The 21,113-nt window shown below is 41.8% G+C and overlaps 2 protein-coding genes across 2 annotated transcripts in view; one reads left to right on the top strand and one right to left on the bottom strand.

Annotated features, from left to right (window-relative positions):
- LOC121719390 (NACHT, LRR and PYD domains-containing protein 12-like) overlaps positions 1 to 21,113 on the bottom strand; it is a 705,660-nt gene that overhangs the window by 538,154 nt on the left and 146,393 nt on the right. The gene's annotated exons all lie outside the window — the stretch shown is intronic.
- Positions 1 to 21,113, top strand: part of LOC121719420 (Fc receptor-like A) — a 132,822-nt gene that overhangs the window by 79,578 nt on the left and 32,131 nt on the right. The window contains exons 4-6 of the mRNA XM_042105036.1: positions 11,594 to 11,613; positions 11,754 to 11,807; positions 20,532 to 20,798. Coding sequence (XP_041960970.1) covers positions 11,594 to 11,613; positions 11,754 to 11,807; positions 20,532 to 20,798 — 341 coding nt within the window. The remainder of the gene's footprint in view (positions 1 to 11,593; positions 11,614 to 11,753; positions 11,808 to 20,531; positions 20,799 to 21,113) is intronic.

Here is a 21,113-nt window from a genome sequence, read left to right as displayed (position 1 = left end):
GTGAATTAGTAGACCTGTTCCAAGAAATCGAAGACATAACATACACGTCATATGTACATGTAAGTAATTAACTGGTACACTTAATAGGTTTATTCCACTGTATCAAAGAGTAACAAGGTTGTAGCAGCACAGCTGTTACATGTACACTGAAGACAATGAGGCCTTGACTGGAGCTAAGAATAGTTTTTATATCAAATCTATCATGATCAGATTTATCCCATACAGCAGGTCTAAGGACAGCTCTTTGCCTCTGATGAAAATTTAGGCAAATTTGCAAAGTTTTGTAAAAGCACTCAGTATTATAATGTAACAACTATATGTAGGTACCCACAAATACATAATGCAAGTACAATTATTGTACCTGATAGTACTGTACATGTTGTTACACAGGTTGTACCACTGTACCTAATTAGGTAGGTACACTGTAACAGTGACACATTCAAATAAAGTGTTACCCAATATTCCTTGCTTATGACTTTTATGCAGTAAAAAGTGTTATAATCTCATATTAAGGTAAAACATCTAGTTATTGTTTTTAGTATAAATATAGTATATACTTACTTTGAGTTTTCTTTTAAGATTATTTGATTTAAAACTAGATGTACCGCAGAGCGGTACAAAATATGACCGCTGCCCAGTCCAGCACATTTTTTCCACAAAAATAAATCACGCTGAAAGGCCTATATGATTCTAACTGTCACACTAAATTGCATTATCCACACTCAGTTCTCACTGGTATATTCTAGACAACAAGTACCAAAACATGATTAGTTCATAGATTTCACATGTAAAATTCATTTTATACATTTAAAAAATGTGCTGGACTGGGCGGCGGTCATATTTTGTATCGCTCTGCGGTACATCTAGTTTATAACATGTTTTTAAATGTTAGTCAGTATGAATTGACATGAAACCTCATCGTCTACAGCCACGCTTTTAGGCTTGTGGAATGAGTTTGGGAGGTTGGTGAACTTGTGACAGGTCAGAAATTAAGCCCAAAAGTTAAATTTTTTTGGGGGGGGCAAGTTCCAGTCAGAGATTAGGGCTTGCACTATGCCTAAAACATGTGTGCATACCGTAAATCCTCACATTATGGCCAGGATTCTATTCATAGCCGAGCTTCAGATACGGACAAATAAAGGCCCTCCCCCAAATAGCCTACAAGCTGGGGTAATAATTGCCTACATTATTTTGATTTACCTAAATGAAATAAAAGAGCTTTCCTTAATTTTTGATTGGTGTAATACTGTTGACAATGAAAAGTTGTCCTACACTGACTGGGTCTCCAACATGTCGCTCTCAAGCTACCAGTCACTTGCCGCCCCCTTCTGAGCTTGCCAGATGCTGAAGCAGTTAAACACAATTGTAGCCGAGAGGCATTCCAGCCTACAAATTTAATAAAAAAGTAAATCATGCATAATTAAAAAAATAGATGTACCGCATAGCGGTACAAAATATGACCGCCGCTCAGTCCTGTACATCCGTTCCGCGAAAAATAAATCACACTAATCAATTTGTCTCCATCTTTTACTCCATCCCCCACTCTTAAAACTTTTGTGTATGCTTGTTTGGCATGCCTGTGTGTGTGTGTGTGCGGCTGCACAGAAATTAGCCTACTGGCGCTGCAAAGGTGAATAGATTGTAGAATAGCCAAAAAAGTTGTAGCATTGTTATAAAACCTTTAAAATCTCTAAACAATTGCAAGTAGGGCAGCTCATCACAGTTCATCCATTGCAACTGGATTGATGAAAGGTCACTTACACCTGTAGGCTACATTGTATTTGGGAAAAGCAGAAGGTAGCAGCATAATGTATTTATTTATTTATTATTAAACAAAACAATCCCTGTCAGTTCCATGCAGTTTTCAACAGCTATCAAGAAGAGAGGTCATGTCATGGATTTTTGTGAATGTTTTTTCTTCTACATATGCATAAGTTTAGTCATCTAGCACAAATTAAATACCAGTAGTCTAAACACAAAATGCAGTTTTACCCAGTGGTGCAAATAACTGACATGTCCAAAAGGGCCTTCATGAAATGCGTTGCTAGACTGTTCATACACATTTTAACGGGCCAAGTTGAAGAGCTACCGTCCGTTATTGTTCGTGCAAATATAGGCTGATTCATGTTCCCTTGCATTTTGCAACTATGAGGTCCATGGTTAGTTTGGCTTTCGCCAGACCAAGATCAACCTTTTAAGAAATCGAAAAAGAAATCGCCGGCAGATCAGGCTGAGTTCACCCAGCCTAGTCAATGGTAGGCACCCGATAGAAATATTTAATTTTGCGATTGAGATATACACGCACTGGCGCCCCCCCTTGCGACATTTTCGCCCCCCCCCTGTTTCAGAGCCATTCTAAATGCAAAAATGAGAAGAGTTATGACAAAACCGTGACCATTAACAAACTATATAAGCTATATAAGGTAGGCCCTATGCTAGGCCTATTACACAACATGAATGGTCACTAGGCTATGCTGGCGACCCAAATAAAATCTCCTTTGGGAACCAATGGCTTACAGTATCAAGCGGACTTAAGCTGCCACCTCTTGGCGAAAAGTTAATAGTTTTGCATATCAGTAGTAATACATTTCACGCAGCTGTGTTAATCACGGAAAGCGCAAATGAAGTGGACACTTCTAAATGGAACCCAACCCACTGTACATAGCTCAAGGTCTGTGGCTAAAGCAGCCATAATGAAAGCGTGATCATTGTTTGGATACTTCACACACACACGTTTTTTAATCGCATAGACTACAACTACCAAGCTGGAATCAAAGCACATTGACTCCCCTCTCACACCCTAAACATGCACTTCGAACAAACAAAAAGCATCTCAGTCTCACGGTATAGCCATAGGCAAAACTGCATCGGAGTAACATTGGTACTAAATCATCCATGCAAAGAATGATTTTTGTTGCACTTGCAACAAATATGTGTAGGTATAGCCCTGCCCTGGATACATCTCTCAACGTGCGCTCTAAAACATTTGGTTTAAATGGAGATGTAGATCATCACGGGTGCGTTAATAAATCTACATTGCGGCGAGTTGACACAAATTAATCACTTTGAAGAATTTATGTAGTTTCAGTCCTAGTTACTTTACTTTGGGCCATGCTCTTCCTTACTTGAATCAACTTTGAAAATAGAGGATTGAAGTAGCCTATATGGGTGTTTGGGAATGAACGTTGACTCAGATGCTTTTTGAGACTTTTGAGCAGAAATGTCCCACCCCGGTGTTTAGGATGCATCATAGACAGGTTATCTTTCTGGTAGCCTATATATTTTCCATTAAAATCCATCACGTAGCGAACGTGTTGTGGCTAACTCAGCTCCTGTTAGTAGCCTAGGTTATGGTCATAAGCAAATGAGATGACAGTTGAAAGATACAATTAGTGCTGCTATCAATTCGCTTGGTATAATCGCATTTATAGTTTTCTACAAATGCAATGAAATTGGCCTCCATCACTCAACCAATGCTAACGGTAACAGTATAGTACCTAGGTCCTATAGCTATTGATATTATAGGATTAACGTACCTGCAGTAAAAACCAAGCATGTCTGATAAACATTCTCAGATTTATTTCGGCTTCAAGAAGAAATGGGAATTACACTTCATGTGAAAATCGTCCTATCCTTATTAGACGTTCTCTGCGGTAAAATACAGTCCTTGTAGGAAGCATCCATTGTTTTTCCAACCCACTTAGATTAACTTCCAACAAAATTACGTCTCACTGCACGATGCGCCATCTGGTGGACAAACGACTACGTATCGCCAATACTGGAAATGCAGCCATGATGATGATGATGATGAATATTTGGTTTTCCTTTAATCCTACTGAATTTGTAATTATGTATCGGCCGTTCTAATTACCTTATCCCCTCCATGTTTCTTAGGGATAGTGCTGAGGTTACATGTAGTATTCTTACCCATGTCATAAATCTGTCGATAAGTCAGGGTGTTTTCCCAAACGAGATGAAGAATGCCAGGGTGGTTCCTCTTTTTAAGAAAAATAGCAGAGCTGATGTTGGGAATTATAGGCCAGTCTCAATTCTCTCAACCATATCAAAGATTATTGAGTGTCTTGTGTATGAACAGGTCGAGGAGTATCTCATCCGGCATGATCTGTTATATGAGCTTCAGTCTGGCTTCAGAGAGTCAAAATTTAGATCTAGGAACTTATGCTGGTATGCTTGTATGTTGTTTTATGACTGTGAAACTTAAAAACAAATTCAGAGTGCTGCAAAACAATGTTATTCGGTACCTGATAAAAGCACCACCCCCCCCCCCCCCCCCCCGTACTCATATTGGTAGGGAGGAGTTTAAAAAAGCAGGCCTACTACCTGTGCATCTAAGAGTTGAACAACTTAAGTTGAATCATATGTTTAACATTGTAAATGGTCAGGCTCCCAAATATTTAGGCTCTAATGTCACCATGGTCCACACACAGCATAGGCATAACACCAGGGCTAGCATCCGCTCCTGCTTAGTACCTAGAACAAATAATGCAGGTAAAAGTTCTTTCTTTTATACTGGTATCATGGCTTGGAATAGTTTGCCTACTGCTACACAACTCCTAGCTTCAAGGGGGATTTTTAAAAGACAGGTAAAACAGATTTTATGGAATAAGGTGGATATGTTTTGATTATTTGAATATTCTTTTCTGCAGTTGTGTCTTTCTTTTTTATCTGTTATATGTTATGTCCCTCACCCCCAGTCTGAGTATTGTCTGTCCCTTGTCTATTTGTTTTATGTGTTCAACACCAAGGACCATGGTGGAAATAAGTTTTGTACTTTTGCATGTCATCCTTTGGATTGATACATTTTATTGTCTTGATCCAAATCAAATCAAATTGTTGTCTGTGTTTACGTTCCGCCACAAGCCCTCCCGGACACAATGGGCCCGTCCCATTTCTCCCCCCTTAAAACTTCCACTTGGTTTTGATTGCCCTCAACATTAAAGCCCCCTCGACAAGGGAAGTGGGGTGAAGATCTTTCCCTATGAATTAGGACACCACTATATGCAAATTAGCGTAGCGAACTTGCTCACCTACGTCACACGCAGCGCCGACGTGTCTACTGGTAGTAGCCTGCTACTATTTTCATTCAGGAACATGCCCGTTCCAGGATGTGTGTTCATGTGAACGCCAGAACACACATCCTAAATATTGACGAAACTACCCAGATTGATTAATAACGTTATTTGATGGGCAGACTCTCTCAAAGCAATCAGCAGATATCATGAACATCGTCAGATAGCTTTGTGAGATATTTTCTAACATTAGTGTTCAAAACTCAACAGTCCATCAGATGTGCATCAAACTAACATATTCCAACATATTTCGAAATTTTAATATGCTTATTTGCGAAAATATATGAAAACATTGACCGACTCACTGAGCTTGCACGGTATCCTGGGTAATTTCATCTCCCACTTCGTTTTAAGCCTGCATTGGTCCTGGCTATATTTTGAGGGTTGATTTTAAGGGGAAAATAGCACTTCCCCTTGCTCCCTAAAGTAATAGGACACCCTAGCCCTACACGTGCACGCGCAAAAACAAGGGTTAGGGCAAAAATCTAGGGGTAGGGGAGGTATTGGGACGGGCCCAATGTGTGACATCATTCACTTTACAGTTGCAATGCTCCAAACTCAATACACTGATGCCTTCTTTGCGATCTCTGGCGACTTCAATCACATTACACTGGATTCCACCCTCACAAATTTGTACCAGTTTGTTGACTGACCAACTAGGAAAAACAGCACAATAGCCCTCATGTATGCAAACGTGAGGGATGCACACAGCGCCACCCCTCTTCCCCCCCATCTTCAGCCAATGTACAAGCCAAAACTTCAGAGGCTACCAGTTGCCACGGGCACCTTCAGGAAGTGGACACCAGAAGCGGATGAGGCTCTGAGAGACTGCTTTGAGTCCACTGACTGGAGTGTGTTACAGAATGGAGAGGACTTAGAGGAAGTCACACATTGCACTAGGATTGCACAAGCCTTGGATAACCAGTAATGTCAAGACCCTTCTCAATAGGAAAAAGATGGTGTTTAAAGAGGGGACATGGCAGAGTTGAGGCACGTACAGGGGGAACTCAAGAATAAGCTGAAAGAGGCTAAGGAGAATTACAGAAGGAAGGTAGAACAGAAGTTGCAGGAGAACAACATGAAGGAGGTGTGGGACAGTATGAAGACCATCACTGGCCTTAACCCTCTAACCGCCCATGTCGCAATATTGCGACAAGCGTCATTACTGAATAAAACAGACGATAGACGCGAGTACAGTGTAAAATCTCATTTGTACTCTTGACCACTAGTTGGCAGACACCCAGAGCTTCGATTCAAGCTCAACCTTTTTTTTCAAAGTTTTCAGGAAGCATGCAAAAACGAAGAAGACGTGCATTTCCTCCATAACGCGGAAGCGATGCGGGCCATAGTTTTGCACAAATTGAAGCAGAAATACACCAAGTGTTGGAAAAAAAAAATTCACGTGTGATGAAGTCTTGGATCTGTTATTCACCTATTCTGATTCTGAAGGAGAATATCTGCCTTTTGGATCGATCGTCTATTGACTGATAGTCACGGTGCGTCTGTGAATGGAGGTACGTCTTTGCGACAGTGTCCACTAAGCATACCATGCTTATTTCGACCCTTTGCCCCACATAGCTGGAGGTGCCAGTGGCAACAGTGATCATAGTGTCCGTAATGGACGTGGTATAGACAGCAGGGGTTGTAAAAATAGGACTCTGAAGAACTACAAAGTCACCCGCGATATGGAACTGATTTGACCAGGCTACTTTATTGTATAGTAGCATAGGGTTTGTGATTATAGTAATAGTTTACTATTGTTGGTTTACATGTGACCAAAACTGCTCAAATATGTTCAACATCTAGTAATGAAATGTACATAATTCACGGTGGTTACCATCCAGTGACGTCATAATATGCAAATTAGATGAGTAAATTTACCCCCTTCATAAACTTCTGTTCATACTAAATGATTTTCACATTTACAGTAGGACTTTTTCTCTGACCACTTGCAAGCCATGGCCTTTTGAAATTTTGATGTACAAATCCAATTTATTCTTTTTAAACCCTGGCGGCTAAAGGGTTAAGAAGACACTGGTAATCTAGAAAGATTAAGGGTCTGGCCACGAACAAAGTAATGGCCCAACTCGAAGGGCGGCAACAAGAATGCATTTAAAAATCTCACTACACACAATTGGATAACACTAGACCATGTTTACTCTGAATGATTTCGGACTTCGACGCAATCGGATAACATTACAATCAATGTGTACTGTCCTCCAACGTTGCAGCCCTGTCTTCATCACTTTAGCTGGTTCCCCAGAATGTTGGGGTAAAAGTAACGTGCAACATTGCTCATCATTGTGCTCTCGCGAGAACTCTGGATTTCCAGGGTAGGGCACTTTAATGATAAGAATAAAAACTGTATATGTGACCCTGCAAAACGAAACCAGTCGTTTTTGTAAAATGTACAAAATGAAGTTAATGTGCTCACATGAACGGCCACTGACTAAGCTTTCAAACGATATGTATATCGAGGGTATTGCAACAAGTATCGCTAAGATAACTGCATCCAAAGTTGGCATGGTTCTCCTGTCGCGATACGCCAGAAGAGAATAAAATCACCTTTTAAGTAAATGGTCACGTGCGATAGTGTGAGGACACAGCTATTAGCGTTACGACAAGATGGACGACATTCGGTTGCTAAGATCAGCAAACAATACGGTGAGTAACTGATGCGTGACTGTTTTTACTGAATCATGGCTCAACGAGAACATCCCCGACTCTGCTATACACCTGGAGCAGCTAACGTGCTATCGAGCTGACAGAGCCCTAGCAGACAAAAAACGTGGTGGAGGAGTTTGTGTTTACACACATGATGCTTGGTGCCGAGACGCTACGGTAGTACACAGACACTGCTCTCCACTGGCGGAGTTTATGATCATTAAGTGCCGACCCTTCTACCTCTCCAGGGAATTCACCGCGATTCTGCTGGTCGTGGTGTACATCCCCCCCAGCAACAAAAACAGTGATAGGAGCATGGCACTGAATGAGCTGAATCGGGCCGTCAGTGAACAACAAAGTGAACACCCGGATGCCTTCACAATCATCGCTGGAGATTTCAATCACGCCAATCTCAAAACTGTACTACCAAAATTTCACCAACATGTAAACTTCCCAACAAGAGGACAAAACACCCTGGACCTTCTTTACACCGCACAGAAAGAAGCCTACAAAGCCAAACCCCTCCCCCACATCGGACAGTCAGACCACATTAGCATCCTGCTGCTGCCCCGATACAGACAAAGAGCAAAAGTCACCAAACCAGTTCTGAAGGAGGTGAGAGTGTGGCCGGAGGGGACCATCTCACAACTTCAGGACTGCTTTGAAACAACAGACTGGGATATTTTCAAAACAGCTGCCACCCACAACAACCACATTGACATTGAGGAATACACAGACACTGTGACCTCCTACATCACCAAATGCATCAATGATGTTACAGAAATAAAACACATCACCACTCGGGCCAACCAGAAGCTATGGCTGACAGGAGACGTCCACAGACTGCTGAGGGCCAGAGACAAAGCCTTCAGAGCTGGAGATGTAGCTGGCCTAAGAACAGCGAGGGCTAACCTGTCCTAGGGCATCAGGAAGGCAAAAAAGGATTACACAGACAAAATAACAACACACTTCAAAGACAGCAGAGACGCACAAAGCCTGTGGCAGGGCATACAGGCCATCACTGACTACAAGCCTGCGCCACGGAGCTGTGAGAACACCTCTCTGTAGGCTTGGGAATCGGTTCCAGGTATCGGTTAGGAACCGGTTCCAAACATTCCGATCCATCGGAATCGTACACATCCACATGTTAACGATTCCACAGAAACCTCCCCCCCACGACCAACCCCTGTACCTGTCCTCTGCCAGCGTGAAGAGGACACTAGCCACCATTAACCCATGCAAAGCAGCAGGCCCAGACAACATACCAGGCCGAGTGTTGAAGGACTGTGCAGAAGAGCTGAAGGATGTTTTACAGACATTTTCAACACCTCTCTGGAGCAAGCAGTCATCCATCACTTTTCAAAGCTGCCACCATCATACCCGTGCCAAAGAAATCATCACCATCATGCTTCAATGACTACCGTCCTGTAGCACTCACGCCCATAATCATGAAGTGCTTCGAACGGCTAGTCATGTCACACATCAAAGCCACCCTACCCCCCACCCTGGACCCCTTCCAGTTGCATACCGAGCCAAACAATCCACGGAGGATGCAATCTGCTCTGCCCTCCATCCAGCCCTCACCCACTTGGACAATAAAGACTCATATGTGAGAATGCTGTTATAGACTTCAGTTCAGCATTCAATACCATAATACCACAACAACTCATCAGCAAACTGGACAAGCTAGGATTCAGCACCTCCCTCTGCAACTGGCTGCTGGACTTCCTGTTGCAGAGACCACAAGCAGTACATGTCGGGAACAACACCTCAAGCACTCTGACCCTGAGCACGGGGGCCCCTCAAGGGTGTGTGCTCAGTCCCCTGCTCTTCACACTGCTAACACATGACTGTACAACCACTCACAGCTCCAACCATCTGGTGAAGTTTGCGGACGACACAACACTGGTGGGCCTCATCACTAAAGGCGATGAGGCTCACTACAGAGAAGAAGTAGACCTGCTGGCCAAATGGTGCAAAGACATCAACCTCCTGCTGAATGTCAGCAAGACCAAGGAGATTGTTGTGAACTTTCAGAGAGGCCACAAACAACTGCCACCACTGTCCATCGACGGAGATGCTGTGGAGAGAGTGAGTAGCACAAAATTCCTGGGGGTGCACATCAGCGACAACCTCTCCTGGACCACCAACACAGCATCACTGGCGAAGAAAGCCCAGCAGCGCCTCTACTTCTTGCGCAAATTGAAGAAGGCAAGTGCCACGCCTCCCGTCATGACCACATTCTACAGAGGGACCATCGAGAGCATCGTGTCCAGCTGCATCACAGTGTGGGGCGGAAGCTGCACAGATCAGAACAGGAAGACCCTCCAGCGCATTGTTAACACAGCTAAGAGGATCATTGGAGCACCACTCCCCTCCCTGCAGGACATTTACACCACCCGCCTCACCCGCAAAGCACTAATGATGGTCAAAGACACAACCCACCCTGCACACGAACTGTTCTGCCTTCTGCCCTCTGGAAAGAGGTACAGGAGCCTCCACTCCTGCACCACCAGACTTGCAAGTAGCTACATCCACCAAGCAATCAGGATGCTGAACACTCTACCCACTCTCCCATCACTGACAGCCCCCCCACCCACCAGCCAGCCAGGAACCTAGGATCCTGTCTACCCTAAACCCCCCCCCCCCCCCCCGCACAACACCTCCCCAGGACCGCCCTGTGGAACTGCACTGTGACTGCGCAGCCTAACGTGTTGCCATTCATATCAAGCCTGATATACTTGAAATGACTGCATATCAATGTAAATATACAGTACACACAAGCACAAGTTTAAACTTCATGTAAATGTTATCAATGTTATTTATCACTCTGCCACAATGCTGCCGCTACTACTACTCTGTCAGAAGGTTTCGCTAGGACTATGTAAATATACAACACAACTACCTCTATTTTTTGATATATATTCTATATTTCTATATTTTGATATATGTTCTATATTTCAGTCTCGCACTTTAATGTCTGTATGTGGTATGTCTGTATATTTTTATTTTTTTCATCATCATCATTTGCGGGCGGGTCAGTTAAAATTAATTAAATATATATTTTCTACAAATAGGCCTACTTAAAATATCACAAGAAGGCTAGCATCAATACAGTAAAGCCTCAATACAGTAAAGTCAACAGTAAAGAAGCTGAAGACGCGAGTTAAAATAATAAAGACACCCCTTCAGGAAAAGTGATATAGGCTATGGGAAATATTGGGAAAAGTTCTTAAAGAAGATGACAGTAGTACAAGTTATGGTCTATGTAGGCCTACTTCTTGCGAAGCCATTTGAAAGTACGACAGCCAAAACGGGCAGCCTGCAGGAATAAATGTTATGGCACAGACTACACATCCATATCTACCGGTATGTATAGGTTCGCGCATGCATAAAAGTTACCTTAGTTCGTTGTGTTTGTGACTTTAAGCTTTGTGCTTCATTCAGCATTATAAACCAGTTCTTACGCTAACGTTTTGACCAGCAATGTCAAATCTCTATATATCTCTCTTGCCTACCTTGCCTCACCATTTCTGTTTTCGAAAGAAAGATGTATGTCCATGGCCTTCAAATCTTATCCTAGTGTTCTAACCCTGGTTGGTTGCGTGCGTGCTTGCGCTCTTATTCTCATTCTCTCTCCTGCGCAAACATTATGTCCTGCATGCCCATGAGTCACATCAGGTAGACTGCAGCTGATCTGTTCGAGATTAGCTGCAGTCTTTTCTAGCTCCTCCCGGCCAGCATTTACAGTTCATGTTGATGTATGAAGTCGGCAACAGTCAGCCACACCTAATATACTGTTTACTTTTTCCCCTCTTCGGTTTAACTCATCTTGCCAGTCTTCTATGGTCAATATCAGGTAAAATATGTTGCCTCTTTATTGTCCTTTTGTAATGACAAAATGGTGTTCATGTGTATTGCATTAAAGGTGTGTTTATCAATTTAATCAACTGCGGACACCCCACAATAATATTTTATTTCTGTGTTGTGTATTTCTAGCCCTGGTGATTCTGATCCCATATGTCGGATCGTGCAATTTTTTCTACACTGAAGGTATGTTCATTTAACAAGGCTGGTATTCTATCTGACATTTTAGAAGTGCAATGTGACATTACAGCAGTGTAGCCAGCTTAGTGTAATGGTTGAGTCTTTTCTCCAATATGGGTAGTTTCACAGGCCTAAAAACTAAGCAGTCTTAAAAAATTTTTTTTTATTCATGTTTTTTTGTTTGTTTGTTCAGTCGGCAACTGTACTATATTTCTTTTCTATGTTCATTTGGCCTAGTTTACTTATTGTTTTTACAGGAACATCAGAATACATTTTTGAAATATGCTCAATTTTCAAAATTGCCCATGTTCATCTCCTCATTTGACCATGCTGACTGTTGACAGGCTAAAAACTAAAAAGACCATGAATCTATAAAAATGAGTTGTTAATGAGATCTCTTGTTGAAAGAGACTATCAAGAGACTATCAAACCACATTACAAAAACAAAGTTCACCCAAGGGTAGGCTACTTACAATTTCAACAGCAACAAAGCCAAGTCGCCGTCCATTTTTCAGTCTTCTTCGAAACTACAATCTGACTACATTGTACTAAACTGGCCAGCTTCACTTGAGATTCACACATGACCTCACATGGGATCACGCGACTTTAATTTGTATTTTTCCGGTGACGCTGCAACGATGATGCAACAACCCAAACAACCAGCATATGGCTCTTGTGAGCAGGGTGTCTTGTAAAAAGAAATGGAGCCTGGAAAACCCAACACAGACTTCACTACAGACTTCACTGCAGACTGGTGTAGAAATAATTTAATAGCCAGAAATATGCCTGCCCTGCCCTAATAAAGAAATATTTGGTTAACTGCGAGTTAATCCTGTTTGCAGCCATAGAAGAAATGTCAGTAGACAGAGGAGGAGCGCACAGTATACAAACTGCAGCTCAGTGATTTAAAATGGCTCAAAACCACTTTGTATTAAGTTTTAATGACTCAAAAATTACATTTTTAGAATCAGAGAATGAATAACACGTCAGGTTCATTAAAAATAATTTAATCTATGTGTCACAAAAGGCTACAGTTAACACCATGGGCGAATTATGAACTTTTGGGCCCCTGGGCCCACATGTATTAAGGGCCCCCTTTATTGTCGTATATGTGGGAGGGGGGGTTTGGGGGTCCTCACCCAGAATTTTTTTAATTTGTTTGATGTGATTACCTGTATTCTGGTGCATTTTGAGGATGGCCAATACTAAATTCAATCAGATTCATAGCCTACATCCTGATTTGTTGATATCGAGGCAATGATTCCATGCAAAGGCTTGGGCTTCAGGGCCCCCTGACCCCTTGGACCCCTGGGCCCGGTAGGCCCGTGCAGTAATCCATCCCTGGTTAACACGATAGTAGGCCTACCCAAATTTCAATAGCCACAGAATGGATTTCGCTTGGTATGTTTTAGGAATCATTAGCCTACATGCTTTAGGCTACTTCAGGACATGGCCACCATCACCAGTATTGCCACGGCAATACTACTTTTCAAAGTAGGCTAGTATTGCCGTGGCAATATCAAAGTGTTTTTTCCCTTGCATTTATTCTACTGTCAGTGACTGCCGCGAGAGAAGCGGGTTCTGTGTTGCGTTCATTTCAGTGACTGACACGAGAGAAGCAGGGTGTGTGTTTTGTTGTGTTCATTTATTTTCATTGGGCATGCCCTGCTGTGGCGTCCACATCTCTTCAGCACAACAGCAGCAACTCTTTGTTGAACTTTTAAGTGGTGTTCAATGGTGTTGCTAAGTAGGCAGAGTTAGGCCTATAGGCCTAAATCAACATTGAATTAGTTATTGGATATTAAAAATAAAGGAGTGTCTATTTACACCCCTGGTACGAATAGCCAATGGCCACACAGCTGAGCTATTTGCTATAAGGTTGCTACTTGTGCATGTGACACACACTGACACACACACACACACACACACACACACGCACACAGACAGAGTTCATGTTGTCAGTTCATGTTGTCATGTTGCCACTGTGCATGTGAACCACACATGCACAGTTCGCACACATTCACGCACATACAGAAACACACACACCCACACACGCACACAAACACACATGATGTAGATGTTAATGTTCTAATAAGGGTCTGTTTACAATAATGTTCTATTAAATAATACTTTTGGTATTGGTATTGGTCATGGTATTGGTATTTAAGAGCAGTTAAAACTGTCCGGTCAAATTTGACCGCGAACAGTAAATTAAGGGGGGTAGCAACAAACAGTGTTTAAAGGTTAAGTTAAAAGTTGAATGGGCATAAGTCACGACTTGTTGAAACATAGGTAAATATTGTAGCAAATAGCCTATATTGATGACACAGCCTTTATACATTTAGCCTACCGGTATTTCACTCTTGCTGGAGTGAAGGCAAAACGGGCTGTTGCGCAAACAAATTAATTAGGGAGAATCCTTGGGTTTGAGAAGTCTTGCTTGCTTGTGTACGCAGTAATTCGTTAATCTTGCCAACACAGTCTTTCATTTCCTTCCTGTCCACATCCTGTCCATTTTGGGCCTAGGAGTTGCGTGACCAACTTTTAAACATTTTTCGAGGGAGAAACCCCTGAATCCCCTCTTACGTAGGACATTTCATGGTTGGGCTTAAGTCTCCAATGTGTTGCGCTCCTAGCAACGTGCCTGCCTAGTCCTACCATGCGCAAAAGCTTCATTTAATTGTAAATTCTTTGCCACATATGCATACTTTGCTAATGTTTCAACTAGCCTGTTGTCCATTACCTGTCAAGAGAGTGGCGCCGGAACGTTTTCTTAGGCTATTTCGCATAGGCTACTCAATGGTACTATTTCACACGCATTATAGCGATCCCCACTCACCGGGGTTAGGTGGAAGATGTTAATAGCCGATTGGGGTAACCTACAGTGGACAAGGGCTGTCAAAATTGCTCAAAATGATGTTTGAATTTTCCATATAAATTAAACACATGTATTTAAATATATTGGAATATCTAGGCTATATTATTTGTGCAATATGTCAATGACGCGCATCACGTCATCTGTTTTTACCTTTTTGGTAACTTTTGAATTAACTGAATGAAGATAAATAGTTGTTGTTAGTTTTGAAAGTTTATTTTTACGTAGCCTACAATGGCCAGTTCCGACAAAGCCCAAATTACTCCTTTTGAAACAATGAGTGAGTAGGCCATGCGTTTGTATGGTTATATTGCTTGACAGGGAGGGATCCCAAGCAGCTTTCGGCCATAAGGCTACATTGAGAACATTTCCTAATTCACCTGGCACTGATATTCAAAATGTTGAAAACTGTTTCGGCATAACCTATAAGCAGTTTAATTAATGTAATGATAGTTGTAAACAACGGGCTACTTGGTGAGGCTTGGCCTCACAGATGCGCTCGTGCCTTAGATGGCAAGAAAAATCTTCACGTTATAGGCCTATTAAAAGGTCTCATTCACTGAGAAACCGTTTAATACTTGTTACTTTCGAAATACTATAGCTCACTCCAAGTTGCATATGCATGCTACCCCCTTCTTCTACCTTCTTCTACCCCCATTGCCCGCATTAGCCAATGAAAGAAAATACACGGAAAAACAAGCGAATCAGAAAGAGCCCTTCCCAATGACGCCGAAGGGAAACTGATTATTCATGGCCTCGCCCACCTTGGCTTGTGACAGCCTACAGGAAGACTGGAAGATTTTGCGGCTAGGGGATTGTCTCTCTGCAGCTAGTAGGAGCTAACAGCAAGTTGCTAACATGGCGGAAAAAAATCGTGCCTGTGTTATTTGTGGAAATAACACATCAATGTTGCATGTCTTGCCTTAGAAACATGAGTTGAGGAAGAAATGGTTCGGATTTATCGTTGGAACACCACCACCGAAGTAGTGCAACATTAGTTCTGTGTTCCAATCATTTCGACCACACTCACTGCCTACAGTTAAAAAGTGGTTTTGCATCGATGTTCTGAAAACCTGCTTCTGTACCGTCATGACGATCGACCACCAGCTCACAGGCTGTAAGTACAAACAAACTTTTCCACCTAACGTCTGTTACAAAATAGCATGTTCATATTCTTCACGTTAGCATGCATGAAAAGGGTACAAGCTAGGCTTAGGCTAGCCTATATTACAGGAAGCTACACCAGGCACGTACTGTAACTGAAGTGTTCTGTTGACGTGTAAAATCAGAGAATGTCTAATAGGAAGGGCTCTGGTAAAATCCATTAGAGGAATGGTCTATTTTCCCGAACGTAGCCTACAGGCCACTAACACGCCAGGTGTAGCTACTTCCATTGATTAGGCCTATTGGAAGCTATTGTTGCAGTAGCCTACATAACGCGAACGGAATGCTTCAGTTACGTGCCTGGTGTAGCTAACGTTACACTCATAAGAAACTGACCACACTACCCAGAGATTTAGCTTGTTGAACTTATAATCTTCTAACCTAAGCGTTAAACCACAAATAATAATATTAGCAACAATATCTTATGCTCAACTATCTTAGGCTCCCCCTATGGCCCAGCGCAATCAAAGAGCAATGTAATAGAATCATCACAGCCAATGAATGTGTTTTGTGTGTTGTCCCTTCGGATCCCCAGGACAATACAAGCCGAAACAACAACTCAGACCTTTTCCCCTAAATAATCCCAGCACCATCTTACAAAGGATTTGTAGGCCAGATGTCTGCATCGTCTGGCAAAAAGAGGACATTGTTAATTCTGTGCATAGTTCTTGTTCTTGTTTTGTGTTTGCATTATTTTAATAGACTGCAATATTACTATTTGTCAGTGTTTCACAGACCACCTAGCAAATAAAAAAAAACAGTAGACCTACTTCAACAGTATATTACACAATAGGCCTTCTCACTGAACCACCTTGCTTATTGTCTTTGCACCTTGCATATGGTGTCAGAGGATTCATATGATTTAAACTGGCATAGGTTACATCAGTGTTGCAGAACTGTTTGGATTTACATACAAGTTGGTTCAATATTGCAAACAAATCATCTATTATATTTTACCACATCTACTTGTGGAACACTGGAGATAGCTTGCGGACCACACTTTGAGTACTACTGCTGTATGTAAATATAATAAAGTTATTTATTGAAAATTGACCTGTTTTGTATATTTGTTTTAGGAGTTTCATCAGTTTTTGTCCCTTTTAAGCTAAAGGTTTATCTTACCTTTCATATCTTCTGTCTCACAGAGGGACATAGTCGTCATAGTAGAATGTTTAGTGCATTTTGAAGGGAGTATATTATGCTAAGGCAGACTGGTTCTAATCCTGGGTACAGGGTCATACAGACAACAGGGGTACTGGTGTTGCCCATTTTTCTAACCACATGAGCAATCCCCTTACGAAAAAGGAGTATAGGAATCTTATAGTATTTGGGACAAAATATTATAGTAATCTTATAGGAATAATTATTATAGGAATAATTGGGACATACTGTAGAAGTACTACTAATAACTATAATATCCTGTAACCGCTATAGTTTTTCTATAGTAGTCTTATAGTACCTATAGTATGTCCAAATACTATAGTATTCCTATATATTTAGTCCCAAAGTACTATAGTATAAGATTCCTATAGTAGGCTACTTTTTCTGTCATACGTGACAGAAAACAACTTGAGTAGGCTAACCTCTGCCAATGTCAGGCTATCAAAGCCATTCTCATTAAGAAGTCTTGCAGCACACATTCTCTGCTTCTGTAGGCATTCTGGTACAATTCCAGCAAAATATAGCTAGGTAGGTGTGTTTGCATTTAAATCTATATATATATTGGGCTATGACCAAGTGGTCTTTCAATGATAGTATCATGGAATTCAAACCATAACTATCTATTCCGATAGCATTAGCAGGCTAGGTCAGTGGCTGAACTGCATTTAGGGTGCTTACCTGTGTTGTGAAGTAAAATATCTACTAGGAAGATTGCAAAGACTTTTGACTGTGTAAAGAAATAGGTCTTTATTTTAAAACGTTTCCAACTGTTTATTACTTGAAAGCAAGATGACGATTGTCACAAACGTTTACCTCTTTTAGGAGAGATTTTAAGCTGACAGGCAATTGTTACCATTCTATTAAACCAACGTTCACCGATCAACGATCAGGAAGCGGTTCTTCTTCCTACTCGGATAATAGGATCAAACACATGAAGTTGTATCTCCGAAGACATTTTGTGCAACAGTTTTGACTCGAGTTTTAGCCAGGTTTTAGCACTGTAAAGTTGAATATGGAGCATAGCACAGGCAGAATCGGATGAGGACGCACTGGAGGAAGCGCCACAGTACTGTTAGCCAATCAGAGGTGAATTCATTAGCATGTCATTAATATTCATGACTAGAGGCGAAATCCAGTCGTTCCTCCCCGCCCACCTTCCCCACCAAACTAGAACAGCATGAAACAGACGCAGGACAGCAAAACCGGCTCACAGGGCATTCATCAATACTACAGACCACTGCAAAATTAATGAAAAAACGATGAGATGAGACCTTTAACTGAGCGCCTGATTCACATTGGCTGGGGGGTAGGGGGGGCCAGACATTTGTGGCCAGAGGTCTATGAATTGTTAATCCGGCCCCGCCCCCAACAAATCGCACCTTTCCACCTCTGGAACAGCTTAAAAGAAGTCGAGAGGACTCCTAACTCACTAAGACCTATTCACAATCCGCTTTATTATAGTGCTAACTGTTGGGACTGTCGCAGGAGACATACTGTAGGCCTATCAGCCATCAAAATGAAAGCTCATGAGGGTTAGAAAAAACGTTGGGTAGGCTAAATATATGATCCATACTGTAGCATACTGGCGCACACAGACTCAAAGCGTCAAAAGCAGACGTTCCTAACTCTGGTGGTTGTTTTGGTCATTGCAGCTTCACTGTGGAAAAATAAATAAAAGACGCATATGAAAGTCACGCGTGAAGCCAGACAATTCGTAGTACTACCCACCAGAGGTGGCTCCTTCATTGAATGGGAGGAACACCCTCCCTAAAATGTCAGAGAAAAATAAAAAATGTATAAAGTGAATTACTAATCTGATAAACTACTGTTAATATTACTATTTGAACTACTTTGAATGAACAAAATCGTTCCCCTTAGTCAAAATGCCAACAGCACCCCCTATCGTAATTGAAAATTACTGTATGCAGGAGCTTCCTCCTCAAGCCCCTCATTGAAGTCCATTATAAACGCCTCTATCACGTTGTTTTCAATGGCCAAGGGAGGAAGCTCCTCCGTACAGTAATTTTCAATTGCGATAGGGGGTGCTGTTTTTGGCGGCAACAGTGAACCAATGAGCACTGCAAGAACGTTATCTGCAGTCATACAGCTAAGAATCTTGTGTTGAACGGAACGCTTGTTTTTTGCTTGTGAAATAAAGAGTACAATGGAATCAGAGAACAATATCCATCTTTTATACATTTAAATACAGCGAGAAAGTTAGGATCAAAGCAGTTCCAAAAATTCATATTCCACAAAAAGATGGTAAGGCTAGTGTAGGCTACTGAATGCTACATAGTATGACAAATACTCATGGCTAACAGGTAACGTTAGCACAGAAAACAACTGCTGGCCTGTCACAAACGTGGGCAGTTCAGGGATTTGGTGATAAAAAAAATTTGGATAGTTATATGTTGTTATAATCATCCAAGTTATGCCTTTAACTAAACAATTGTTAAATAATGTTCTTGTTGTTAATATGTTCTTGTTTTCACCGTTCTAACATCTAACCGTTTGGATGGTAACATTGTTAATGAATGTTTTAGACCACGATGCATTCCTTTAAAGGCACACTATGCAGGTTTTTTAGCTTAATATTCAAGTTTTTTAGCTTAATTTACCTTCATTTACCAGCTTCAGAGTCATTGGAATGGTTATATGACTTTTTTCGGGTTGAATGGTGGCCATCTCGCTTCCCCCTAGCGCCTGTGAGCGGAAAAAAACACCCTTACAACTGTGGGCCGCGGGCCGACGGAGCAATTTGGGGTTAAGTGCCTTGCTCAAATGCACAATGGTGGAAGCCAAGAATTGAACCCAAAACTTTTCTGGCTGCTGCATGCTAGCCCAGCTCCTTAGGTCAGACCCCCCTGAGAATGTCAGAACAGCATTTATTGCACAACATTGCCAGTTAAAATACTACATAGTACATACTGTTGCTATAAATGTGTCTGGGTAGGTGGCCTACATACTCTATTGTTCACATATGCCACCAACACCATCACAACCTCACATTTGCCACTAACACCAATCAAGCGCACCTTCCTTCCTCCGTAACTTCTTTAACCACCGGCCGCCACTGGTACCCACTGTATCTATCGATCTATCAATCATTTAATGCCCACCTCAACGGTTGTGATTGGTGCCTGGATTTAATAGGATTCCGTTTGTAGTTTGTTTCTAAATAGGGGGAAGGAGGGTGTCAATTAAAGCCGCAAATTGCATTTGGTGAGAAAAAATTCAATGACTACCCCCTTGATTGCTTGCATTCATGATGTGGAGTGAGAGAGAGGAGCAGCAAACTCATTGTACAGAAACACTGTTCAGATTACAGTGGGAGGTTTTTTGTATGATTTTGTTGTCTAACTGAAAGGGAAATAGTATACAAAAGGTACCATGTCAGCATTGTATACTGATATATAAGGGAAATATTACATGGACATGGTTATGATATTGTTACCAAGGTCTTAATGTAATGAGAACAGTTCATATTCATTCTCCTTTGCTCCTTGTTCTCTCCATCTACTCCTCTGCAGAGCTGCCTTTGGCTACGCTGACTGTAGAGCCCCAGAGTCCTGTGTTCACTGGAGAGACGGTCACTCTGAAGTGTGTGATAGCGTCTCACAGTGACTGGACATATAATTGGTATAAGGAGCCCAGCAGCGTCCCAGTGTCTGTGGGAAACACCATTACCATCAATGTAGCTACTAAGTTTCATATGGGCCAGTACTGGTGTCAGGGGGAGAGGACAGACAGACCCACAACATCACAACCAAGCGAGAAAACAACTCTTGATGTCAAAGGTAGGTGTGTGTGTGTGTGTGTGTGTGTGTGTGTGTGTGTGTGTGTGTGTGTGTGTGTGTGTGTGCGCGCGCGTGCACAAATGTCTTTGACCCAGTATCTATTATATGTAACAGAGCCAATCACCAATCAAGTTATACATCTACAACCCCAAAACAGAAGAATTTGGGACATTGTGTAAAATGTGAATAAAAACAGAATGTAATAATCTGCAAATCTCTTAAGCTCATATTTAGTTGCAAAAAGGACACAGACAACATATCAAATGCATAAAATGATAAATTTGACTATTTCATGGAAAATAAATGTTCATTTGG

This window comes from Alosa sapidissima, chromosome 9 (genome assembly GCF_018492685.1).
Source record: "Alosa sapidissima isolate fAloSap1 chromosome 9, fAloSap1.pri, whole genome shotgun sequence".
NCBI lineage: Eukaryota > Metazoa > Chordata > Actinopteri > Clupeiformes > Clupeidae > Alosa > Alosa sapidissima.
The sequence above is the reverse complement of the archived record's forward strand: the minus strand, read 5'-3'. Positions and strand labels throughout refer to the sequence as shown.